Source organism: Ammospiza nelsoni, chromosome 2 (genome assembly GCF_027579445.1).
Source record: "Ammospiza nelsoni isolate bAmmNel1 chromosome 2, bAmmNel1.pri, whole genome shotgun sequence".
Classification (NCBI taxonomy): Eukaryota; Metazoa; Chordata; class Aves; order Passeriformes; family Passerellidae; genus Ammospiza; species Ammospiza nelsoni.
In genome coordinates this window covers 12090318-12112168 of record NC_080634.1, presented here as the reverse complement: position 1 = coordinate 12112168, position 21851 = coordinate 12090318, and the positions used below count along the sequence as shown (strand labels likewise).

At 41.3% G+C, this 21851-nt stretch overlaps 1 protein-coding gene across 3 annotated transcripts; it reads left to right on the top strand.

Annotated features, from left to right (window-relative positions):
- Positions 1–640: 640 nt before the first annotated feature.
- Positions 641–20465, top strand: C2H21orf91 (chromosome 2 C21orf91 homolog). 3 transcript variants are annotated; one of them, XM_059466540.1, is made up of 5 exons: positions 641–701; positions 1092–1221; positions 13586–14101; positions 17390–17452; positions 19446–20465. In XM_059466540.1, the coding sequence occupies exons 2-5, from the start codon at positions 1098–1100 to the stop codon at positions 19604–19606; spliced, it is 864 nt and encodes a 287-aa protein (XP_059322523.1). In that variant the 5' UTR covers positions 641–701; positions 1092–1097; the 3' UTR covers positions 19607–20465. The 3 variants fall into 3 exon arrangements, with proteins under 3 accessions (XP_059322523.1, XP_059322522.1, XP_059322524.1); XM_059466539.1 differs by lacking the exon at positions 641–701 and adding an exon at positions 735–754; XM_059466541.1 differs by lacking the exon at positions 641–701 and adding an exon at positions 758–766.
- The last annotated feature ends 1386 nt before the right edge of the window (positions 20466–21851 follow it).

Genomic DNA, 21851 nt, shown 5'->3' with positions numbered 1-21851 from the left:
TGCTGTTAGGATTCGGACAAAGAAGTTGACACTGACCAGACAGAATCCTGTGTTTGAATGGAATTTATGCATCATGTATGAGCTGTATGGATATGCAACAGGCTATTGTTTTTAAGGGTTAATCCTCTATTAACGTGTGTCCTTTTCCGGGCTCGCGCTGCCCAGAAAGAGGTACCCGGACCGTCCGTAACTCTTTGTCTCTATTGTCTCATATTCTCCTTATTCAAATTGTCCAAACTATTATTACTCTAATTGTATTACTATTTTTATAACCACTTTATCACTATTAAACTTTTAAAATTTTAAAAACAAGTGATTGGCATTTTTCACAAGTGCCAGTGGTGCAGCCGCGCTCCGGGTGAGTCACGCCGGGCAGCGCCAGTCGTGACAGGAGCCCCGCCCGCCCGCCGCCCGCGCGGCGCAGACCAACTGCTGCGGGGGGAGCGCGGCCTCTCTCCGCCGCCCTGCCCGCCCGGAGACCCGGGGAGAACGGGAGCTCCTGGCTCACCGCGTTTCGCTGCCCAGGTCCGAGGCCACTCCAGCCGCCCGGGTGCGGCGGGACGCGGTCCGAGCTCCCCGGTGTCCCCCCGTGCCGCCGGGCGGTGGTGCCGGCCCGAAGCGGCGGGCGGTGCCCGGCGCCGAGAGCGGCGGCGGCGGCGCGGGAGGGCGGACAAAGCGGAGCGCGGCCGGGGCGGGCGGCGGTGAGAGGGGACGGGGCTGGCGTTGAGGATCGGGGCTGGGATACGGGACCGGGGTAGGATTAGCGGTAGGGGTTAGGGCAGAGCCGGGGGTATCGCGGTACGGGCGGCGGAGGGGCGCCCGCGCCGCTGGTGCGCGGAGGGAGGGAGGGAGGAGTGGAGGGAGGGAAGGGGCAGCGCTGATGGAGCTGGTGATGGAGTTGCTGGGGATCAGGACGGGACGGGGCAGCCTTCGGGCGAGGGAAGGGGGAATCTCGGTCCGTGCGGCCTGGCCTCCGTTTCTCTGAAGGGAAACTTTGCCGGGACGCTCCCGCCCCGCTGCGGGCCCTCCCCTCGGCGGCGCGGCCCGGGTGGCCCCGCAGTGACCCCGCCGTGCCGTGCCCCCCTCCGCAGGGCACTATGAACGAGGAGCAGTTCGTGAGCATCGACTTGGACGATGACAACATCTGCAGCGTCTGCAAGCTGGGCACCGAGAAGGAAACGCTCTCCTTCTGCCACGTCTGTTTCGAGCTGAACATCGAAGGTGAGAGATTCCGTGGGAGCTGGAGCCTTGCTGGGCCGGCCCGGCCGGGGCTGAGCGCACAGACGGCTCCTCCAAAGCTTCCGTCGGGTTTGGAAACGCCTGTCCGTACATAAAGTTTTATATCAGTTTGTTTTCTAGCTCTAAAGGTGGGTGCTGCTCCTCCAGATGTGAAGATGAGCCCTCTCTTTCCAGAGCCTCTGGAATGCCCTGATGTTTTTATTCCATCTCCTAGCATTAGACCGCTGATGTTGGATTTGGGGTCTGAATCATGTTCTGCCTTTATTTGCTCAATAATTAGAGGGGGTCTGTGTATAAAGCAAGCTTAAGTTGCAAATTTTATAGCATGATATTCAGGGTTTTTGGAAGCAGATCACTTTGCTTTCACTAGATCTGCTCAGGGGAATGGAATTATTGTTTTCATATTTTCTTTTTGACATTATGATACAAATTTTGAAATTCGTTTTCATAAAGTGTTGGTATGTGTAGTGTGATAAAACACGATTCATTATCAAAGCTTCCTAAAGCCAGCAGATTGCAAAGTAGGAATTTTTGCCATCTTTTAAAACACTAATCTTGTAGAGCCATTTTGGTCTCCAGAATAGTATTTTCAAAATTTTAAACCAGTTTTGGTAAAGAATTTCCCCATCTTGTTGCTTTTCTTCATGCAAGAATGAGCAGTAGATTATTTTTGTCCCTTTTTAAGTCAAATTGCTTGTCTTGGGAGCAGCAAAGTAACTTCTTCCCCTTACACAGAGTGATCTTTGCCAATTATATGTAGATATGACTACCCAGAGTAATTTATGTTGCTGTGAGGCAATTGAATACGAGGATCTCAACAGTGTTATGTGATTAGTCCCATCATTTCTGTTCTCATTTCTTGATAACAGGTAGTAGACTTTTGTTGCTAGTAGAGGCAGTGTATTTCAATGTGAACACTACTCTGATACTTCAGAGGTAATTGACATGTTTTTCCTTTTGTTTAGAAGAGACGTGCCTGTGTACTTGTAGTTTTTGTTGAAACTCAAGAGCAGCTGTCTAACCTAAGTCAGTTTCTTTGAGTTTTCTTACTGCTTTGGAATGTTAGGTTTAGACTTGTCAATATGGAGAGAGGATGTTTCTCTCCATAGGCTTTGAAAACATACCAGCACACTGAGAATTAAGTGCTTCCATTACACTGCTAATCTAGTTTTGTTTTGAAAGTGTTGAAAGTGATAGAACACATTAAAAAATTGCTGGATGGTTTCTGTGCTCTGTTGTTTGAGATAAGCTGTGGATTTGTCAAAGCTGCTTGTTATGGCTGTGACTTTACAAAGTGATCATGTGTTTTAAGTGGAATAGGTTTGGGATTTTTTGCTCTAAATAGCCTTGGTGCTAGGAAAGACTAATCTGTGGAAACCTTTACATAATCTTCTAAATTTCCAGTTAATTTTAAAAGGAGGCTGCATGGAATAGAATAGTGATAAAAGCTTCCCTGAAGTTATAGGCCGTTCTTTTATTTTGCATAATAAAAGTATACATATCTTTGATCATGTTAACATCAAAATGCCTCAATTTCTGATAGTCTCTCTTTTGTGTGCCACTTTGAAAAGATGTTCTGTTACTGCTCATAGGGAGGAGAGGCTTGAAAGTGGCAGAGGATGTGTCAGTGACTTTTTATATAGAGTCATTATAAGGCTTTTTAGCTGAACTACTGCATGAGTCAGCTCTTTACCATACCTCTGGTCACACTTTTCCTACTTTTGACCTATCTCTACATTCCTGTATTTTTTTGTGACAAAGTCTGATTTTTCTAAGTCTTTTTGCAGCCCTGGGTACAGCACGAACTGTAATTCACTAAAGCACAATGTTATGCTGGATGTTTTCACTCTGACCTCCTGGTTATGTTTTAATGGAGTTCAGCTGCATTAAACCTTGTTGAACAGAATCAGCTGCAAGTTGCACCAACTCCTGTGGATGTGTTATCCCACACTTCCAAACGAGTGTCAATCTCGCTGGTCGTTTGTCTTTTTATGCAGCATCATATTTAAAACTGCCAGCAATTAAAACCCATACATAAATTAAATATTTCAGGAAGTGAAGTAGGCAATTCTAAAAAAGATACTCATGCAACAGCTAACTCAGGCTTGCTCATTTTTGGTGTGGAGCTGCTCCCTCGGAGAAGCAGGAAATAGCTGCTGTTGGAGAGCAGGCAGGCTATTAGTCACAGCTCAGCATCTTGCAGGATGCTTGAGTACTCCCACAGTTTGCAGCACCCTGTTAGCTTCCATGTGGTAAGTGCTGTCTGACTTAATTGGAATGTGTGGCACCTCTTCCATCTTTCCTGACCATGCAGTCTGCACCAGCAGCTGAGTTGGGATAGAAAGGAGAATTACAGATGGATGTGCAAGGACCAGCAGTGGGTTTGGCAATACTAGGTTTGCAGTTGGACTCGGTGATCTTGAAGGTCTTTTCTGACCTAAATATCTGAGTCTAGGTATGAAATTCTGGCAGTAGGCTTTTTTCTTTTTTTAGCAGGGCATCATATTAACAAAAGTGCCGAAGACAGTTCTGTTTCCCCTCATGCCAGCAGCATGTGACTGCTTAAGCCTGGAGATGGCAAATCCATGTACTGGGAACTGATGCAGCTGAACCCTTGAAACAGACTTTCTCAAGTGTCTGTGAACAAAATACTACAGAAATATAATTTACTTAGCTGCACTTAATTACAGTGTAATCTGGTGGTGGTGAATCTCTGCAGCTCCTGGCATCTGTGAGTTCAGCAGCTGGAAAGGTTTGCCTGTGTCTCGATGGTTGAGATTGGCTGATTGTTGTTGATTGGCTTGGGTCAGTAAGAAGAGGAATTAGAAATGGGGAATTGGAGACCATCCCCATCTCTAATAATGATTCAAGTCTGGATTAATATTACGACATGGCTCAGCCCTTACTTTCCTGACTTTGGAGTGTTTATTTGTAACCTTTATTATGTTTGGACGGTATCTTGGTAGTGTTACATAACTGGGGGAAAATTGTGTTTCTTTTATAGTCCTTTATAGAGAATACTGCTATACAGAAAGCTTAATCTGTCTTCTGTCTTGATTAAACAACTGTTGAATTTCTATTTAAGGAAGTCAGTTACTGTGCCATAAAACCTATCATTTTTATCAGATATCAGGTCTCCATCATTATTTTTATAATAATAGATTTTTAGTATTTAAGTGAAATAAACTGTGATTATGCTTTTTACTAAGTTCTGTTAATTCACAGAAGCTGCTGGTTTGAGTGTAACTGGAAGATCAGCTGTGGTGTCAATCCCAGAATTTATTCAGGAGGGATACATATGGATTATAGGATCTATTTCTCTGAAGCTGACTGACAGAGTGATAGCAAGGGGGGAAGAAAAGAGAACGTGGGCATTGGAATAACCAAAGCCAACATGCAGGTTTAAACTGAACCCTGTTAAATGTCATCTATCTTTCTTGAGTAAGGAAAGAGCAACATGCTCAGCAGAGTTTAGTGGTTCTGGTGTTCAGCCTAGAAGGGGTGAGAGCAGTGTTGTCTCTGCAAAGGGCAGTATTTTTTTCCAGTTGTACTGGCTCATCCAGCTCACTCAGTTTGAGGATTCACACTCAGGGAAGCTGAGTGTACTAAGCTGCACCTAAATACTTCTGTTGCCAAACTGGCTTTTGTGTCTGAAGGTTCACAGTCAGATGATACAACAGAATATTAATGTGCTTCTTAAGGTTTAAAATATGCAAAGCACTTACATGTGAAATACTAAACATATTGAAAAATGAAGCTGATTGTGGGCAGTGTTTTTAAAGTTGTACATGGGGTTTAGAATATCCTGGTGGGCAGGATCTGCTGGGCTTCAAGTTGGGCTTTGTTTGCCTTGTACAGATGAAGGGAGCATCAGAGAGGGTGCATTGTTTGCTTTTCTGAGTGGGTGTCACAGTAGTAATCAGTGGATTGAAACAGGAAATGTTTTAAATTCATCTGTGACTGGTTTGCATAAGCCAGGAAATCACGTGTTGTGTGTTAGTGGAAACAAAGTTCTTCTTTATAATTTCATTAGCATATGAGAAAATACTGAACTCTGCTAGCAGAGATGCAGTACTAACAAATCTCAGTGATACCAAGGATGGGGAGAAATGCCTGAAAACTGAAAAATACATGCTTGTGTGTGTATAAAAACTGTCTGTAAATGTATACATCAACAAAACAAAATCCTCTGCCTGAATATGGTGTTTTGAAACTCTGGTTGTAGCATTTCCAAGTTGTGGATGCTCCCATCCCTAGCAGTGTTTTTAGGACAGGTGAGATGGAGCTCTGAGCACCCTGCTCTAGTGGAAGGTGTTGCAATGAGATGATCTTTAGGGTTCCTTCCAGCCCAAGCCAGTCTGTGGCTCTGTGTGATTGTGTGTCCCCTGTCTCACCCCTCACACAGCAGCAGCCAGAGCTTCCTGACTGTGGGGCTGCTTGGAGGTTCAGGTGTCTTCCCATGGGAGGGCATTGCACAAGGCAGCTGTGTCCTGGGATCCTCTGGACACCTGTGGAAATTCCAGCTTCTAGATATTGAACACCAAACTTAGAAGTCTACCACAATTATGACTTACCTTTACATTACTTTACATAGTGTATCTGGCTTTAATTTGGTTTATGCTGGTATTTCTTAATGAAGAATTATTTAAAAACCTGCATTTCCTCACATTCAAGAGTTGTAATGAAGGCAAATCGTAATAGAAGTGGAAAATGTGATTGTTTGAGATGATTTTTTACTCTTTTGCTTGTCCAGTGCTGCTAGCAACAATAATATCTTGGAGAGTGCTGGCTGACAAGCAAACTGGCTCACTTCCATTTCTGTTTAGAGCCGAGCAGCTGAATAGCAAATGACAGCTCCCATCCCAGGTCCTGTAATATAAGAGACAGTGAAAGTACTGGGCATCCATTCCCCTGATTTATGTTGAGGTAGTTAGGTTTCCATGGTCCTTTCAAGTGCTGATAGACTCAGCTTTTGAGGCAATTTCAGCATCAGGTTAGTGCATCTGAGTCTCCAGTTTGAGACAAGGATGTTATAAATAAATCTGTCTTGCCACACAGCTTTTTTCCTGTTAAGGTCTATAAAATCTTGTATAATTTTCTCATTCTGTGTTCATTAAAAAAAAAAAAAAAAAAAAACGAGGGGGTGGGTTTAGTTGTTGCAAACGTGTAAGCATTTGAATTTCAGGGTTTTTTCTCCTTTTTCTCCTTTTTACACCCTACAGAAGAATATCTCACTGAACTAAATGTGTTGTAAGGTATAGTTGAAACAAGTGGAAATCACTGATTTAATTCTGTTCCAGAATATTACACATCCCTATTTTTTCAGTGTTAATGAAATGATAAACAGTAAAATAGATTATTCTGGCAATAAAAGATAAAAATTTCCATCGTTGCTCTTTAAACTAGACAGATGAGAACTTGTTTCAAGGTAGCATTTGCAGGCCAGGGGTATGACTCATTTCTGCAAAGTTGAATGGACATGTGAAATTAGCTGCAGTTTACACTGAAGCTCTTAACTACAAATTCAAGTCAGAGCATGATTGGAGATGCTGTTCTTACTCTGAATGCTGTACAAGTACCACCGAGTAATGCTAAGATGTGGAGCTGGTTCAATAAAAGCATTTTTGCATTCTTCATGTGCAGATTTGGGAGGTTTGTCCATGCCAACAAGATAATTGAGTATTTATGTTACCTGGCATCATCCAGATTGCAGAAATACCAGTTTATGATTTCCACTCTCTTCTAGGTCTATTTAACTGATTATTCTTGCAAACTATGTGATATAATATTTTCAGTAGTGAAATTTTCGTCAGTCATTGCTTTGTTTAATACAAATTCTTCTTAGTAAAGTAGTTTATAAGGAACATGATTTTTGAAAATATATTTAAGGGGCCAGCTGGATTTCTGTTCTGTCTGATATCTTTGCTCTGTGCTAAAATACAAATGAGCTGATAGGAATGAAGTGGGAGGTGATTTGTGTGCACACTTGATGTATGGAAAGTACTAGCATTATCATATGAAAGCAAGGAGAGAACTTTAATTTATGAACAAGATAATATCTAGTATTTGCAAAGTGTCTGGTTTTAGAAGTTAATGAATGGCACTGGCATCTTCCTTCTAGCCAGTCTAATAAATCATAAGATTTAACTCTCAAATGAGATTGCATGTAAACCCTTAAAAATAGCAGTTGGCTTTACATCTTGTCAAGCAGATGTACTGGAGATGCACATCTCTAATGATCCTGCTTTTCAGTGTTGGCACAATTGTACAGCTGAAGAGTATCAGGTTTTTGTCATTTAGACATGTGGATAACTTGTTGTCTTAGGTTATCATGGGCTGCTTCTGTCTCATGCATTTTGAACAGGTCTTGGGATCTGCTTTTCTGGGAGCCCCCCTCTTTCAGCACTCTTGGTAAGCAGCAGTGGCTTAAAATAAACAGGCATGAGCATTGAATGTCTTGTGAAGCCTTTGTGTCTGCACACAAGGTAAACCACACTGGGGCTCATCTGACCTTTGTGCTTCCAGTGGACACTCACAGATGTCCAGGAGCTGTTCCATGAGCTGGCTGAACATCCCTGTGTACAGAGTGCTGCTGAGGGGAGCAGCAGCTGGAACATCTGGGAGCACACAGTGAGGACCAGGGCTCTGAAAGTGAGCAGCCACAGGCAAGGGTTCTTGCTTGCTCTAGGGTGAAAGGAGAAGGGCAGAGGTGTCTGTCACAAATCTCTTTGCAGTTCAGTGTTTCAGATGAGGTGAATTTTGCCTGACAAGCATTTCTTCACTGCCTGTGAAGGAATTACCTGTTACCTGTTAGGTCTCCACTGCCAACTCAAACTGGAGGCAGGAAAGATGCTCAGGTATAAATCTTACCCATAAGTATTTGTAAATTCTTTAAGGAGGCTTTAAATAACTAATGGCATACTACAAACTTTTCATTGACTAATCATGTGTCTACAAATATTCCTGTTAATTTTAGTTCATCTTAGATTCAGGGAGGATTTTCTACTTCAGCTGCTATTCACCATTGCAAAAAATAAATTAGTTTACAGCAGCACATTAGAAAATGCTAAGAGGGGAATGTAAGCTTATTTCCAACTGATGGATCTGAAAGAACAAATAAGTTTGGTTGTTATTTTGTTGGGGTTTTTTTAAGAGAATAGCAGACAAATGAAAAAAAACTCACTGTTGAAGATAAGCAGGCTAATGATCACTGATTTATTTTTTTCTATGGAAACATTTGTGAAGGGATGTGGAGTAATCTTGTTATTCAAGAACATTCCTTTTGAATTTGACTTATTGATTAGTATTATAATCTCCAAATAGAACAACTCTGCTAGCCAGCTTTATATAAACAAACATTTCATTTGCCCATATGAGCAATGATTTCACTTTTAGTTCTGTGTCTTTATAATGAAGAAGGTTCTCAGTGAATCAGTTGCAAAGGCAGAAATTGTCTTTGTAGGTTTCTTACCCTCAAAAGAGACAGAAAGCAAAAAACTTTAATGATCAAAACTCATTTACTTTCAAGTACAAATGCCTTAAAATGGGGTAGAATTTGTTGAGTAGTGATTGCTCACCTGGTTATCTTGTAAATATTCTCTCTCCTCAGCTTCTTTACAGTTAGGAATAAATAGAAGTTTAAAAAAATATGTATTAAACTGCCTGATTGCTAGTCATGCATTTACAAAATTACCTTGTAGGAGTGGATTAGGAATCATGTTGACTGGCTGCCTTGCATGGCTTATAAATTAAAAGCCAGGGTTTGGTTGAGGTTTTTTTTTCCCCTAAGCATTAGGCACTTATGGAGGAAGTCCTGTTCTTCAAGTCAGTATGCAAAGATATTGTGAGTGAAGTGATATGTTCATATTTCATCTAGGACACATGAGGTACTAGAATCAGAAACAAACAATGGATTGTAAGCAGTTATGTTGTTTTATGATTTGTCTGGAGGTTTGGCATCAGCCTGTGAATCATGTGCACTTGAGGAATGATCTCTGGCATGAGCTTGTTTCCTAATAGCATCTGTTCTGTCTTAAGTTTGTTAGATATGGTCTTCTAGATATTAGTGAATTCTGTGGGATTTTTTTTTTTGCCCTGCAAATTAAACTTTTCTTCTCTGCATGGTTGGTGGGTGGGGTATTTTTGTCGGTTTTTGAGGGTTTTTTTCCTTCTCTGAAAAAGTAAACATGAAAATTAGAGTGTACTTGGACATAGTCTGCAGTCTTGTTCTTGGAAAGTAAGACAAGGAGCAAATATACATACCTGCAAGTGGGGGAGTGGGGAGGGGAAGTTGATGGTTTCATGATTGCAGATTTGAAGAACCAGACAAAAAGTAACAAAGATTGAGGCTGATATTGGCAAACAGAAATGTGGAGACAGAACTGAAACCCTGTGAAAGTCCCCAAAACTCACAATAGCTGTTTATCAAAATTACAGTGTTGCTTCTTGTTTTGTACAGAAGTCTTGTCATGCTTTATTAATCTGTTTTGAATAAAGCAATAAAACTGAATGATTTATATATATATCACTCTGTCCATGCCAGCTCACCAGATTGTAGCTTTTTCTGCAGTTATGATGAAGGGAAAAATATGAAGTAGCCTGAGTGGAGCATGAAATCTTCCCAAAAAGAAATGGACATCTTTTCTGCCTCATGAGGCTGATGGTATTGCCCACAACAGAAGGATTTGTTCCAGAGAACCATCCCTTAACTTGCTGTGATTCTGGTGTGTGGTTGTTAGTTTGTGCTGGCACTGCAGCTGCTGTCCCTGCTCAGCTCTTCCAGAAGGTTATGGCTGATGTTCTCTGCATGGGAAAGGACTAATTGTCACCTTAGGACAAAAGAGAGGTGGATGGTTGTTTTAGTTTTGTGTGTGATTGTCACAGTAAAAATCCAAACCAGTTCTGTGAAAGCTGAAGCAGGTCTGTTAGCAGTTCTCTGCAAAACCGGTTTGGATTTGCACATTTTCAGTTCCTTACTTTATTCAAGATTCCTTAGATAGGACCCCTTTGAGGGTTTTGTGGTGGAATAAGAGAAGGGGTAGGATGTAAATTCTGTGTACGGGAATGTTTTGCAATAACCTGCCCTGTGCTCAGAAAGAGGGACATTATGGCATATAAATAGCAAAGCCTAAACTCTTGAAGTAGCTTTTTTTTTCTTCTGTAATAATTGCTCATTTCAGGCACTCTATTACTGAGTTCAGATAAAACAGATCTCTTTGAGCAGCGTGCCTTTAGAATGGGGAAGTTAGCAATGTTCAGAACTCTTAAAAGATAAATTCATCAGAAGGAAATACTTGAATAACCTTGAGCTTAAGACTTGGACATAATTCATTTGGGGCTTCATGAGGTCATGCTGCACTCGTTCTTTCTTTGTGTAACAATTTATGTACTGGCTATTTTGTGTGGTCTTATGCTCCTCTCCTACTGGACAAGTAACATTAATTCTCATTGAAATAATGAAGCAGCCTCAAAGGAATTTCTTTTTATAAATGATACCATCAGTATTCTGTCATTTATTGTGCAGGTGTGTTTGTTAAGTGGGTTCCTGAGCATTATTGTGTGGAAAATTGTGCAAAGCATGTTTTTCAGCCCATTGATTATTTTCTATAAGTAAAAGAAAGCACTATGAGCAGCAGCAAAGTAGAATATTGAAGAATCACTTGGGTAAAGCAAGTAACATTCAACAAATCACTCTAGTTTTCTAGGGTTTGTAGTGCTGTGAATATATTTGCCTTATAATTTCACTTGACAGTGTTTGCTTTCCCTTGATGGCTTAAAGACTTAAGGTTTCCATCATGCTACTTGAGTTAAGCAGGCTTGCTTTATTTAAATGGTGCTGATAAGCCATGAAAACAAATGACTTGTCTTTCTTGTTTTTAATAGAAATGTTTGTTGGGGTTTTTTAAGTCTCCATAAAGAGGTAAAATAGCATTGCAAGTAGGCAGCAGATTATGCAGAGTTTAAGAAAAGTTGTTATTTGTTTGCTGAAAGTGGTTGATAAGTATTTTGAGATGTGGAGAATCTTGACTGCCCACTGAAAGGAGGAATAAAGTGCCCCCTTACTCTTACCTCTGGAGTAAAGAGTGTATCTGAGTTTTGTTTCTTCTAATAGTTACCTCATGAGCAGAAGGAACATCTGTTTTCATGATTTTACCTTTTCCTCTGCTCCTAAGAACAAAATTAATTCCACTGCTGTTTTCTTTTATTTTCCAGTTTTTTAGATATTTTTGCCCCATAAATTGTGTGCGCTCTCAGGAACTCAGCCAGAAAATAAATGCACTTAAATTTCAGTGCTGCCCAAAGAGTGGAAAATCAACAATTTGTGATGGCTACTCTAGATGTTTGAACTCCCCAACTTCAAACAGCAGATACCAGCAAGTGAGATAATCAAAATGAAGTGCTTAGGTTTGTTTTCAGTTTCATGTTAAAAATTTTACCTTTTCAGATTAATTTTGAGAGTAGGGTGCGATTTTGTGAGATTCAGTAACTTAACAAAAACATTGTATCATTTGTTAATTGTATGGGTGGGGTGATTACAATTTACCACAAGAATTTAAGAGGGTAAATCAACTGGAACTGAGACTTGTTGTAACATGTAGCATTGTTCTGACTGTCTGTAAATGTCTCTGTTACCAGATTTTGTTACCTGTTGTATTTCATGGATTTTCTTATATTTTAGTCACTTTTAATAGCTAAAATATAGGATTGCTGCAGGTTGGTTCATGTTGTCTAGATTCAGAGATCCAGTTACATTGTTTGTTGTTTTAAGTACTTCAAAATACTACTTTTAAATTAAGCACTTTCAACCTATGGTTCACAGGTATGTTATTGTTATTTGCAGTGACAAACTTGTTTGACAGAATTGGTTTTCATTGTATTGAGACCCTTCCAAGTAATATATGGGGCACTGAGATAAATGACAAACTGTTTATTATTCTGGACTTGGATTCTGAATCTGCTGTGTATGTGAAGAAAAATAAATATCCACTGAAGTAGCAGAAAGTAATTTTGTAGTGGGGCACTATTAACTTTCTGGAATAGTCATTTCTCATACCATCTGTGTTCACTCACCAAGTGCAGATCCTCACAGATTGTGTTCCTTTTTAACCTGTCAATCACTAGCTGTTACTTAGAGGTTTGAGTTACCTGCTGTAGCTATTTGAACAGTCTTTGAGGGAGGATGAGCAGAGAGGAGAATAAACATCCATCTTGTGTGATGTCATGGTTTGACCCCAGTGGGATGGGAGAGAATTTCTGCTTGTGGGCTGAGACAAAGACAGTTTTAAAGGGAGAGCAAAAGCTGCCTGTACAAGCAAAGCAAAATAAGGAATTCATTCACTGTTTCCCATGGTTGTGCAGGTGTTCAGCCATCCCCAGGAGAGCAGGGCTCTGTCATGCACAACGGTGACTTGGGATGACAAATGCCATCACTCCAAACATTCCTCCCTTCCACCTTGTTCCCCAGCTTTATACACTGAGCATGATGCCATCTGGTGTGGAATGTCCCTTGGGGCAGTTGGGATCAGCTGTTCCACCTGTGTCCTTCCCCAGCTCCTTGCATGCCCCCAGCCTCTGTCAGCGTGGTGAGAGAGGCAGAAAGGGCCTTGACTGTGTAAGCCCTGCTCAATGATAATGAAAACACTGCAGTGCAAACCCAAAACACAGCCCCATATTACACTGAGATAAAAATTAACTCTATCCTAGCCAAAACCAACACACCTCAAATGAATTTCAGGACAGTTTAATGTTGGCAAGGATTGACAGTGTTGGAGCTTGCTTCCCTAGCTAGGCTGCAGGCCTGTACCAGTGCAAAATAATAAACTATTATTATAGTTTATATATAAACTATTATTATAGTTTATATATTATGAGATCTGACTTATGTTTGACCACTTGAATGAGACAAGCCTGCACCCTGCAGTATTTGAGCAGATGGCTCATAACATTATGCATAAAGATGGGAGCTTTGTATGAGTGCTGTCAGACTGCTCTTCAGGATCATTCTATAGAACTTGCTGGAGCACAGTTGGGTTTATTTTACCTCTGCAGCTTATACACTTGTGTGTAGGGGGGATGCAGCATGTGTGGAGTTGTCAGTTTGCTTCATCTCTGTCACCATGCAAGAGGCACACGCTGAAGTCCTGCTCCAGAGATTGTGATGTGCAGAACACTTTGTGTGACAAGGACTCAAGCCTGAGGGAAACTTCACAAATTTTGGACTGTGATGTACCCTTGTTTGCTTCAGTGATAAGACTGATCACTAAAGTTTTTGTTTTCTTGGTTGCTTGTGTGTTAAGATATTAAAAAATTATCAGTAAGTGAACTTCTTTCTGTTGTGTCTTTACAGGAGTACCAAAGTCAGACCTTCTACATACAAGATCTTTAAGGGGGCACAGAGACTGCTTTGAAAAATTCCACTTAATAGCAAATCAGGACTGTCCACGATCAAAGCTCTCTAGAAGTCCTTATGCAGAAGTAAAAAATATCTTGAGCAAAAAAATTAACTGGATCATACAATATGCACAAAACAAGGATTTAGACTCTGATTCTGAAAGCTCAAAACCATCCCAACACCAGCTTTTTAGCTTCAGACATCAGACTGATAGAAAGTTACTCCCACAGTTTGAGTCCCCAGTACCTAGATACTCTGCAAAATGGATAGATGGGAAATCTGGAGGCATCTCAAGCTGCTCACAGACTCTGCTGGAACCAAGAGAATCCACGGATTTCAGACTCGGTGCTACCTTCTGCTGCAGCAGCGTTTTGTGGCCCAACCGCAGCCAGGTCCAGAAAGCTGAAAAAGCTGAAGGGGATTCACTTGCCAGTGTTCATAGGAGACATCCTCAGCACAGCAGGGAGGAACGTGAGTATGCATCCATTTACACACAGCCTAGCAAGCAAGGGCTTTCTTTCAATACCTGTTGACCACTTCATGTCTCCACAGAGCATTAATTCTCAGCCTGAAGTCCAGCATGTAAAAATTATGGCGAAAAAAGAGCTACCTGGCTGAGCAAATAGGGTGGTTTGGCTGGTGGTTTTTGTTTTTATTTTATTTTGTTTATTTTATTTTATTATTTTATTTTACTTTATTTTTATTTTATTTTTATTTTATTTTACTCTTAGCTGTACCCCAGTGTGACACAGGACATGTCTAATGTATGCAGAACATTTAATTTCCATGTCATTCCTGGGAGTTGCACAGCCCTGCCTGTGGAGGTGGAGGTTACTCAGCTCCTGCAAATCTCTCTCTTATTGAACTTGCACAGTGCCCTGAATTCCATTTCACAGAGATCTGCCCTAAACAGCAGGGGAAATTAGAGGTCATGTAGCAGAACAAACTTGTGAAATAACAGCAGACTTTCCAGTGCATTTTACTGGATTTGTTTTTTTCTTGTATTTTTTGAGCTTAAGAAACTGCGAAGGCCCTTTTGCCACTATGTGCTCTTAAAGGCTGTAGCAGAAGACCTGAACTATGTTTTGATGACTGTGGGGATGGTGAAAATAACAGAAAATGAGTTTCCCTAATTCTTTCCTGGGAGAAATCTTTAGAAAAAGCTAGGATATTTTAGTGTCTTTGAAATCAGGGTGCATGAAATGTGTTAGGAATAGATTCCTAGAGGTATGTGCTGTTACCATCCTGCTTTTTAGGCAATGCTTGGTCCTGAACTGGGGAATGTCCACTCTTACATTTGGAGATGAGGCAAGTGATTGGAGAGGGTTTCTGAATTTCAAAAGACCTGAGAAAGAAAACAAAAGCACTGATAAAATATTCCAGGGAAAAACAGGTGACGAAAAACAAGCTAATAATGAAATCAGAAGAGTCAGAGAAAGAGGTACTGTAAGAAGTTGGAATTGGCTTCTTTAGCCTCCCTTTTCTTTTTTGACAAACTGACAACTCTGTCCTTGCAAAGCTGAGTCATTTCTCATTCTTTATGAAAGGATTTTACTTAACTGCTGCATGATGTGTCATGTTGCATTTGTAGTGAATTAGTAGCCTTAAAGCCATAAATCAAAACAGATACACTGGGCTGTTTGACCACCTGTCCACTGGAGTCATAAATTGGGATTACATAAATCAGGACAGCATATAACAGGGGAATTATGGAAGCTTGACCTGGTTTATGGGGTTGTCTAATTGAAGTTAGTGACTGGGAATTTATCCCCAGTCTTTGATTTCAGGATGGGAATCTAAATCTGTATTGAGCACAATAACAGGTTTTTTCTTCTGACTACACAATGCAGCTTTGAGGCATTTTTGCTTGTATTTTGCAGTATTTACCTTTAAAAGACATTCATTTAAAGGCTCTATGATTAAGTTTGTCTGTTAGATGTAAACTTAGACTGCCAGAATTAGGTACCTTCTTACTGCAATACTTTCAGTCTTAACAACATAGCTGTCTACTGAAAAACAGTATTAATGGAAATGTAAATAGCTTGGCCAGTATTTTTTCAGAGTTTGCCTCAGCTGTGGATAGAATAATATTTTACCATTTAAATTCAGTGCTCTGTTCCTTTTCCCTTTCCCTTCTGTATCAGAATAATGTGCCATGAAACAGTCCTGTCCCAAAACACTCACATGAAACATGTGAAACATGTGAACCAGTGTTTGATTCACATGAAACATGTGAACAAGTCTGTCTGCCCAATGGCAAAATGTTAGTGAAAATACTGAAGAAAGGGGGAATTAGCATCCTATCACTGGGTATAAAAAGGGGGGAAATCTTGAAATTTTAAGCTCTTAATTACTATATTAAATTTAGTCAGGGTTTTTATGGTGCTTGAAGAGTGGTAAAGTGTGAGAAGGGACTTTTCAGGTTTATTGATAGCTGAAGGTAGGCAGGAGCACCATTTTACCTGACTGATGGAGGAGAAAGGTGAATCTGTTTTATTCTTAGCTGGGATTATGTCTTGAGTACCAAGTCTTAGCTATTGCCAGCTTCTTTGGCTTGGCAGTACTGTCAGCAGTTTAACATCCCACAACTGCCAGCTCTGAGAAAGTTTGAAAGGGAAGGCTTAGGATAATCAAATAATCCAGTGGGTAGCTAAAACCCATCTTTTTCAGAATTCAGGACTTTAAATTTGCCATGTAGAAACCTTTTGCACAGAGAAATCTCTGGAAAAAAGCTACAGCATCATTTTTTCTCTCAAGTATGCAATGAGAGCTTTGCTAAGCTGCAGCAGAAAGAGCTTTGCTGAAGTTTAAAAGCAGTATTTTGGAATTGCAAGGTCTTAAAGCTTGTGCCAGTGGCCAGTGCCCCCTGTGGTGCTCAGATTGTCACTTTTCACCGTGGTGACAAGGGCATCTCAGCAGCAGCCATGGCACCATGTGTGCCCACTGCAGGGTTCAGGGAACCCTCGGAAGCAGACCAGTGATTCCCTGCTGCTGATCAAGGGCACTGAAGAACGCTTCCACAGTTCCCTCCTCTGTGTGTTTTCTGTGAAGGTGATCAATGCACACAACCTGAAATACAAAAGGGTTTTTGAATGACACAGAGGATCTTATAGTTCTCACCAGGAGCACAGAATGAAACCTATTTTTATATGCTGGTCTTCATATCAAGGCAGGATTGTCCTTCATCATTTGTCACTGAGATACTCAGTGGTAACTGTGCAAGTTATTCTTGTGTGCATAAAGCACAAACCTTGATGACCAAAACAGGGAGCCACATGCTGAAAATTCTGCCAGGAAGCTGCTTCTTGCAGGCTGGGAAACATAGCAGGGCTTAGCTCAGAATTGTCCCCTTTTAATTGTCCACAATTAAACAGATGTGCTTTCATGGGTTACACTGGGGAAGTCATGTTTTGCAGTCAGAGGAGCCAGGTATAGTATTTAAAAGTGCCAAGTATAATATCTAAATGTGCCAAGCAGTTCTGACTCTGGATGCTACTCTTTTCAGGGCTTGATTTTCCACCTTTTTAACACTGAAGAGAGGGTTTTCTAATGGAGTAAGTAAATCCTTGTCTGTGTCAACATTAAAGAGAGATTTTTCAAATTTTCCCCAAATCGCTGATAAGTACTGTTGTGCCTGATTTACTGCCATGCATCTGTTGATTATTAGGATGCAAATAGGAGAAATCTTGAGAAAATAGGAGTCTGCTTAAGGATGCTCGTGTGACTTCGGTAGTAGTAATAACAGATTTTTTGTTGCAGTGACTACAATGACTCTAGGAGAATTAAAGCAACTTAATGAAAAACTGCTCAAGCAAATCCAGGGTGAGAATTTTTCAATACTCTTTGTTTTGTGTTTGTGGTGCTTTGTCATAAAAAAAAGTCTGGTTTTAGAAAAGAAATTTTGATTTCTGTCAGTTATGTTTTCAATGGATGACTCTTGTTTTGCATGGGAATGTGTGATATAGAGAGATTGAATTATGTAATCTGCTTTGGTGCTGCAAATTGTCACAGTATTCTCTTTAAGAATTTGACTAGAACCATAGAATTGTTAAGGTTGAAAATTACCCTTAGGATCATCAAGTGCAGCCATTAACCCAGCACTGCTAAGTCCCCCCCAGAACCAAGTGGTTCCTAAATGCCACATCTCCATGTCTGTTAAATCCCTCCAGGGATGGTGACTCCACCACTTCCTGGGCAGCCTGTTTCAGTGCATGAAGAAATGTTTCCTGATATCCAATCTAACTTTGTGTGGTGCAAACTAAACCATTTCCTCTCATCCTGTCACTTGTTACCTGGGAGAAGAGCCCTATCCCACCTGGCTGCATCCTGGTCAGGCAGTTGTAGAGAATGATAATGTCCCCCCTTGAGCCTCCTTTACCCCAGGCTGAGCCCCCTCAGGTCTGTGACAGTGTTCACAGGGGTTTTTCAATGAGGGAAGAGATGAGGATGACTCCATGTTTCACAAGGCTTGATTTATTATTTTATGATATATATTACATTAAAACTATACTATAAGAATAGAAGAAAGGACTTCTTTAGAAGGCTAGCTAAGAATAAAATAAGAAGGAATGATAACAAGGGCTTGTGGCTCGGCTCTCCATCTGAGCCAGCTGACTGTGATTGGCCATTAATTAGAAACAACTCTATGAGACCAATCCCAGATGCACCTGTTGCATTCCACAGCAGCAGATAACCATTGTTTAAATTTTGTTGCTGAGGCCTCTCAGCTTCTCAGGAGGAAAAATCCTAAGGAAAGGATTTTTCATGAAAGATGTCTGTGACAATCCACCTTGGCTCAGGTTGTCTATGACTAGAAACAAAGTGATGCTGTTCAGTTTGCCGTGCATACAAAGCTGTGCTGGAACCAGGAAAAGCAGAGCTCCTGTGCACGATCCCACTTAAATAAATGTCTGTGCCTCTTCCCTGTCACAGACATCTTTTATGGAAAATCCTTTCCTTAGGATTTTTCCTCCTGAGAAGCTGTGAGGCCTCAGGAACAAAATGGAAACAATGGTTATCTGCTGCTGTGGAATGCAACAGGTGCATCTGGGATTGGTCTCATAGAGTTGTTTCTAATTAATGGCCAATCACAGTCACAGAAGCACAGAATCACAGAATTTTCAAGACTGGAAGAGACCTATAAGATCATCTAGTCCAGCCGATGTTCTAACTGTTCAACTAGATCATGGCAGCAAGTGCCACATCCAGTCTTTTTTTAAATTCTTCAAGGGATGATGCCTCTACCACCTCACTGGGTAAATGATTCCAGTTTCTGACCACTCTTTCTGTGAAGTATTTCCTTCTTACTTCTAACTTACATCTCGCTTGACGCAACTTGAGACTGTGTCCTCTTGTTCTATCCGTTGTCGCCCGGAGAAAGAGGCCGACCCCCAGCTCACTACAGCCACCCTTCAGGAAGTTGTAGAGAGTGATGAGGTCACCCCTTAGTCTCCTTTTCTCCAGGCTGAACAACCCCAGCTCCCTCAGTCGCTCTTCATATGGCTTGTCCAGCCCAGTCAGCTGGCTTAGACTCTCTGTCTGAGACAGAAGCTTTTGTTATCATTCTTTGCTATTCTATTCTTAGCTAGCCCTCTGATGAAACCTTTTCTTCTATTCTTTTAGTATAGTTTTAATGTAATATATATCATAAAATAATAAATCAAGCCTTCTGAAACATGGAGTTAGATCCTCGTCTCTTCCCCAATCCGAAAACGCCTGTGAACACCGTCACACATCCCCAGTGCTGTTTGTCACTGCCTCCTGAGGCTGTGTGAGTGCAGGGCCCCAGTGCACTGACCCCATGCTGTTGTTGCAGATGTGTTTGAGGAGCTGGCCCAGCAGGTGCAGGAGAAGGACTCGCTGGCCTCGGAGCTCAACGTGCGCCACATCGCCATCGAGCAGCTGCTCAAGAACTGCTCCAAGCTGCCCTGCCTGCAGATGGGGAGAGCAGGGACCAAATCCAACGTCCCCATATAAAGGGAAACAACTTCCATCCCCCCTAGAGCAAACTGTCCCTAACAGCATTGATAACCTTGAAGTACACCTGCACCCAGATTTAGAAGCTTTTGAGAAAACTTGGGCAGCTTTCTCTTTGTATTCATAATCCATGGGAAGTCTTATTCCACTTTGGGTTTAACAAAAAGGGCAAATATTTTGGGTATTAAAATCTGCTGTAATAAGGTTTATTCACATTTGGGGATTATTATTTTTTCCCATAACTACGCATGAGCCTTGAAATGAATTCTGTGTTTTGTTTATAATAAAATTGTTTCTAGCAAAGAATGACCTGAAGCCTGTAAACCTGCCTCCTTCATACAGAGGACAAGATAAAAATTTTAATTTGATCAGGTCTGATCCTGTTACATCCAAGAGAGCTTTAAGGGGAGAACAGTATTAATGAAACTCATGTCTTCTTATTTATTATGAGCAATATTTTATTATTGAAATTTTATACTAAATAAATATCACTATTTTAGGTACTTTTCCAGATCTCTTTATAAAATGTCTGAGTTACTCTGTGTAACGTTTATGCCTTGTGTATGATTGTTTATCCTTTTTCAGGTCTGTATCTTTCATGATACAATTTTAAAAAGTATTGTTTCCCAAAGAGATGAATTTCACATGTTGAAGAAAAAACTAGTGGTGTATCAATTATTTTTATCAGCTTTATAACTGAAGAATTTGGTTCGTGAGATGTTTAAAAAAGCACAGCATTTGCTTTAAATTAAAAAAAGAATCCATACTTTGGTTTTAATGCATAGAAGTTGTTTTATATATGTGAAATTTTCAATGCTGAAAAATTACTTTGACAAAACTCAATAAATTTGTAATACTACACTGCCTTGTTATGATTTATTTATGAAGTTGGATCAGACTGATAAAGTGTTTTAATTCTGAAATGCAAGTAGTAATGATACATAATAAATCAGAACAGCCTTTTGTATTTTTTAAACTCATGTCTGTCTACCATGACAAGAAATCTTACTCTCTGCCAAAAATACTGCAGGGCTGCATTTGAGTAGCTGAAAGTTGCTGAGTTGCACTGAAAAAATCTGGGGGAGGATGGGATGAGTGGAAGATACAGACACACACACAAAAAAGTTAAAAGTCTTATGTGGTTTTAGCTCTTGAAGTGACAATGGAGTAACTTCTATAGCTGAGCTGAAGGCATGACCAGCATGAAGAAAGGTTTAGGTTTGATTTTAAACTCAAGCTGAGAAATAAGCCAAAGTTCAGAGCATGTTTATTGATTGGCCTATGTTTAGTGATAACTGGGTGTCATAGGACAGGTTGGGTTTGTGTTTTTATTATTTTTTATTGTTTTCTTCCATATCCTCCAGCTGTTCCAAAGCCCCTCTACAAATGCAGGAGTAGGGGCTTGAGCTTATCTGAGTATTGTATAGTTCAGGAGGGGAAAAAATCAGCAGCATCATTGCTTGTGTAAGTGGGCAGTAGAAAATCCCTGATTCTAGTTGTCAGAAGATGATTAATCTCCAGGTACAAGTGTGTTGGTAAACCTTGTTGATTTGGTACCAAGGTAAGGGTCAGGTAAGAGAAGCCTCTCTGAGAAGGACCTGAGGGTCCTGGTGGAGAACAAACTATCCCTGAGCTTCCTTGTGGCCAAGGAGGCCAGTGGGGATCCTGGGATGATTAGGAACAGCACTGCCAGCAGGTTAGGGAGCAATCCTGCCCCTCTGCTTAGCCCTGGTGAGGCACCTCTGGAGTGCTGTGTCCAGTCCTGGGCCCCTCAGGACAAGAGAGACAGGGAGCTCCTGGAGCAGCTCCAGCAGAGGTTGCAGAGATGATGAAGGGATAGAGCATCTGTCTTACAAGAAAAGGCTGAGGAAGCTGGGGCCATCCCAAACCTCCCTGGCACAACCTGAGGCCAGGGTTTGGGTAGGAAAGTGAGTCCATGGGGATGTGGAGAGGGTGGCTGGAGGGCCAGCAGCCCTGCATCCCCTTCTGAGGAGTCTTTTCCTCAAATGTACAGGGGCACTGTGGGGAGAGGGCTGTGTCCAGCCTGGCTGGGAGGGCTTTGGGATGTTCGTAGGCCCCTCTGCTCCCCTGCCTGACATTGCAGAGCTAGTGGCCACTGTGTGCGTCCAGCATGCAGGGCCACAGCAGCTCTGAGCACTGCTCTGCTCTGGGGTGCATACAATGGGGCTCAGCAGGGCCCTGGGCAAGGGTCCAGGTCCTCTGTGAGCCCAGGGCCTGGTACAGG

What these genes read in the sequence shown, in the direction of transcription:
- C2H21orf91 (XM_059466540.1), top strand. Translation starts at nt 1,098, where the DNA reads ATGAACGAGGAGCAGTTCGTGAGCATCGACTTGGACGATGACAACATC. An exon ending in TTTCGAGCTGAACATCGAAG is followed by an intron (nt 1,222 to 13,585) that starts GTGAGAGATTCC and finishes GTGTCTTTACAG; the next exon opens with GAGTACCAAAGTCAGACCTT. An exon ending in ACTGCTCAAGCAAATCCAGG is followed by an intron (nt 17,453 to 19,445) that starts GTGAGAATTTTT and finishes CTGTTGTTGCAG; the next exon opens with ATGTGTTTGAGGAGCTGGCC.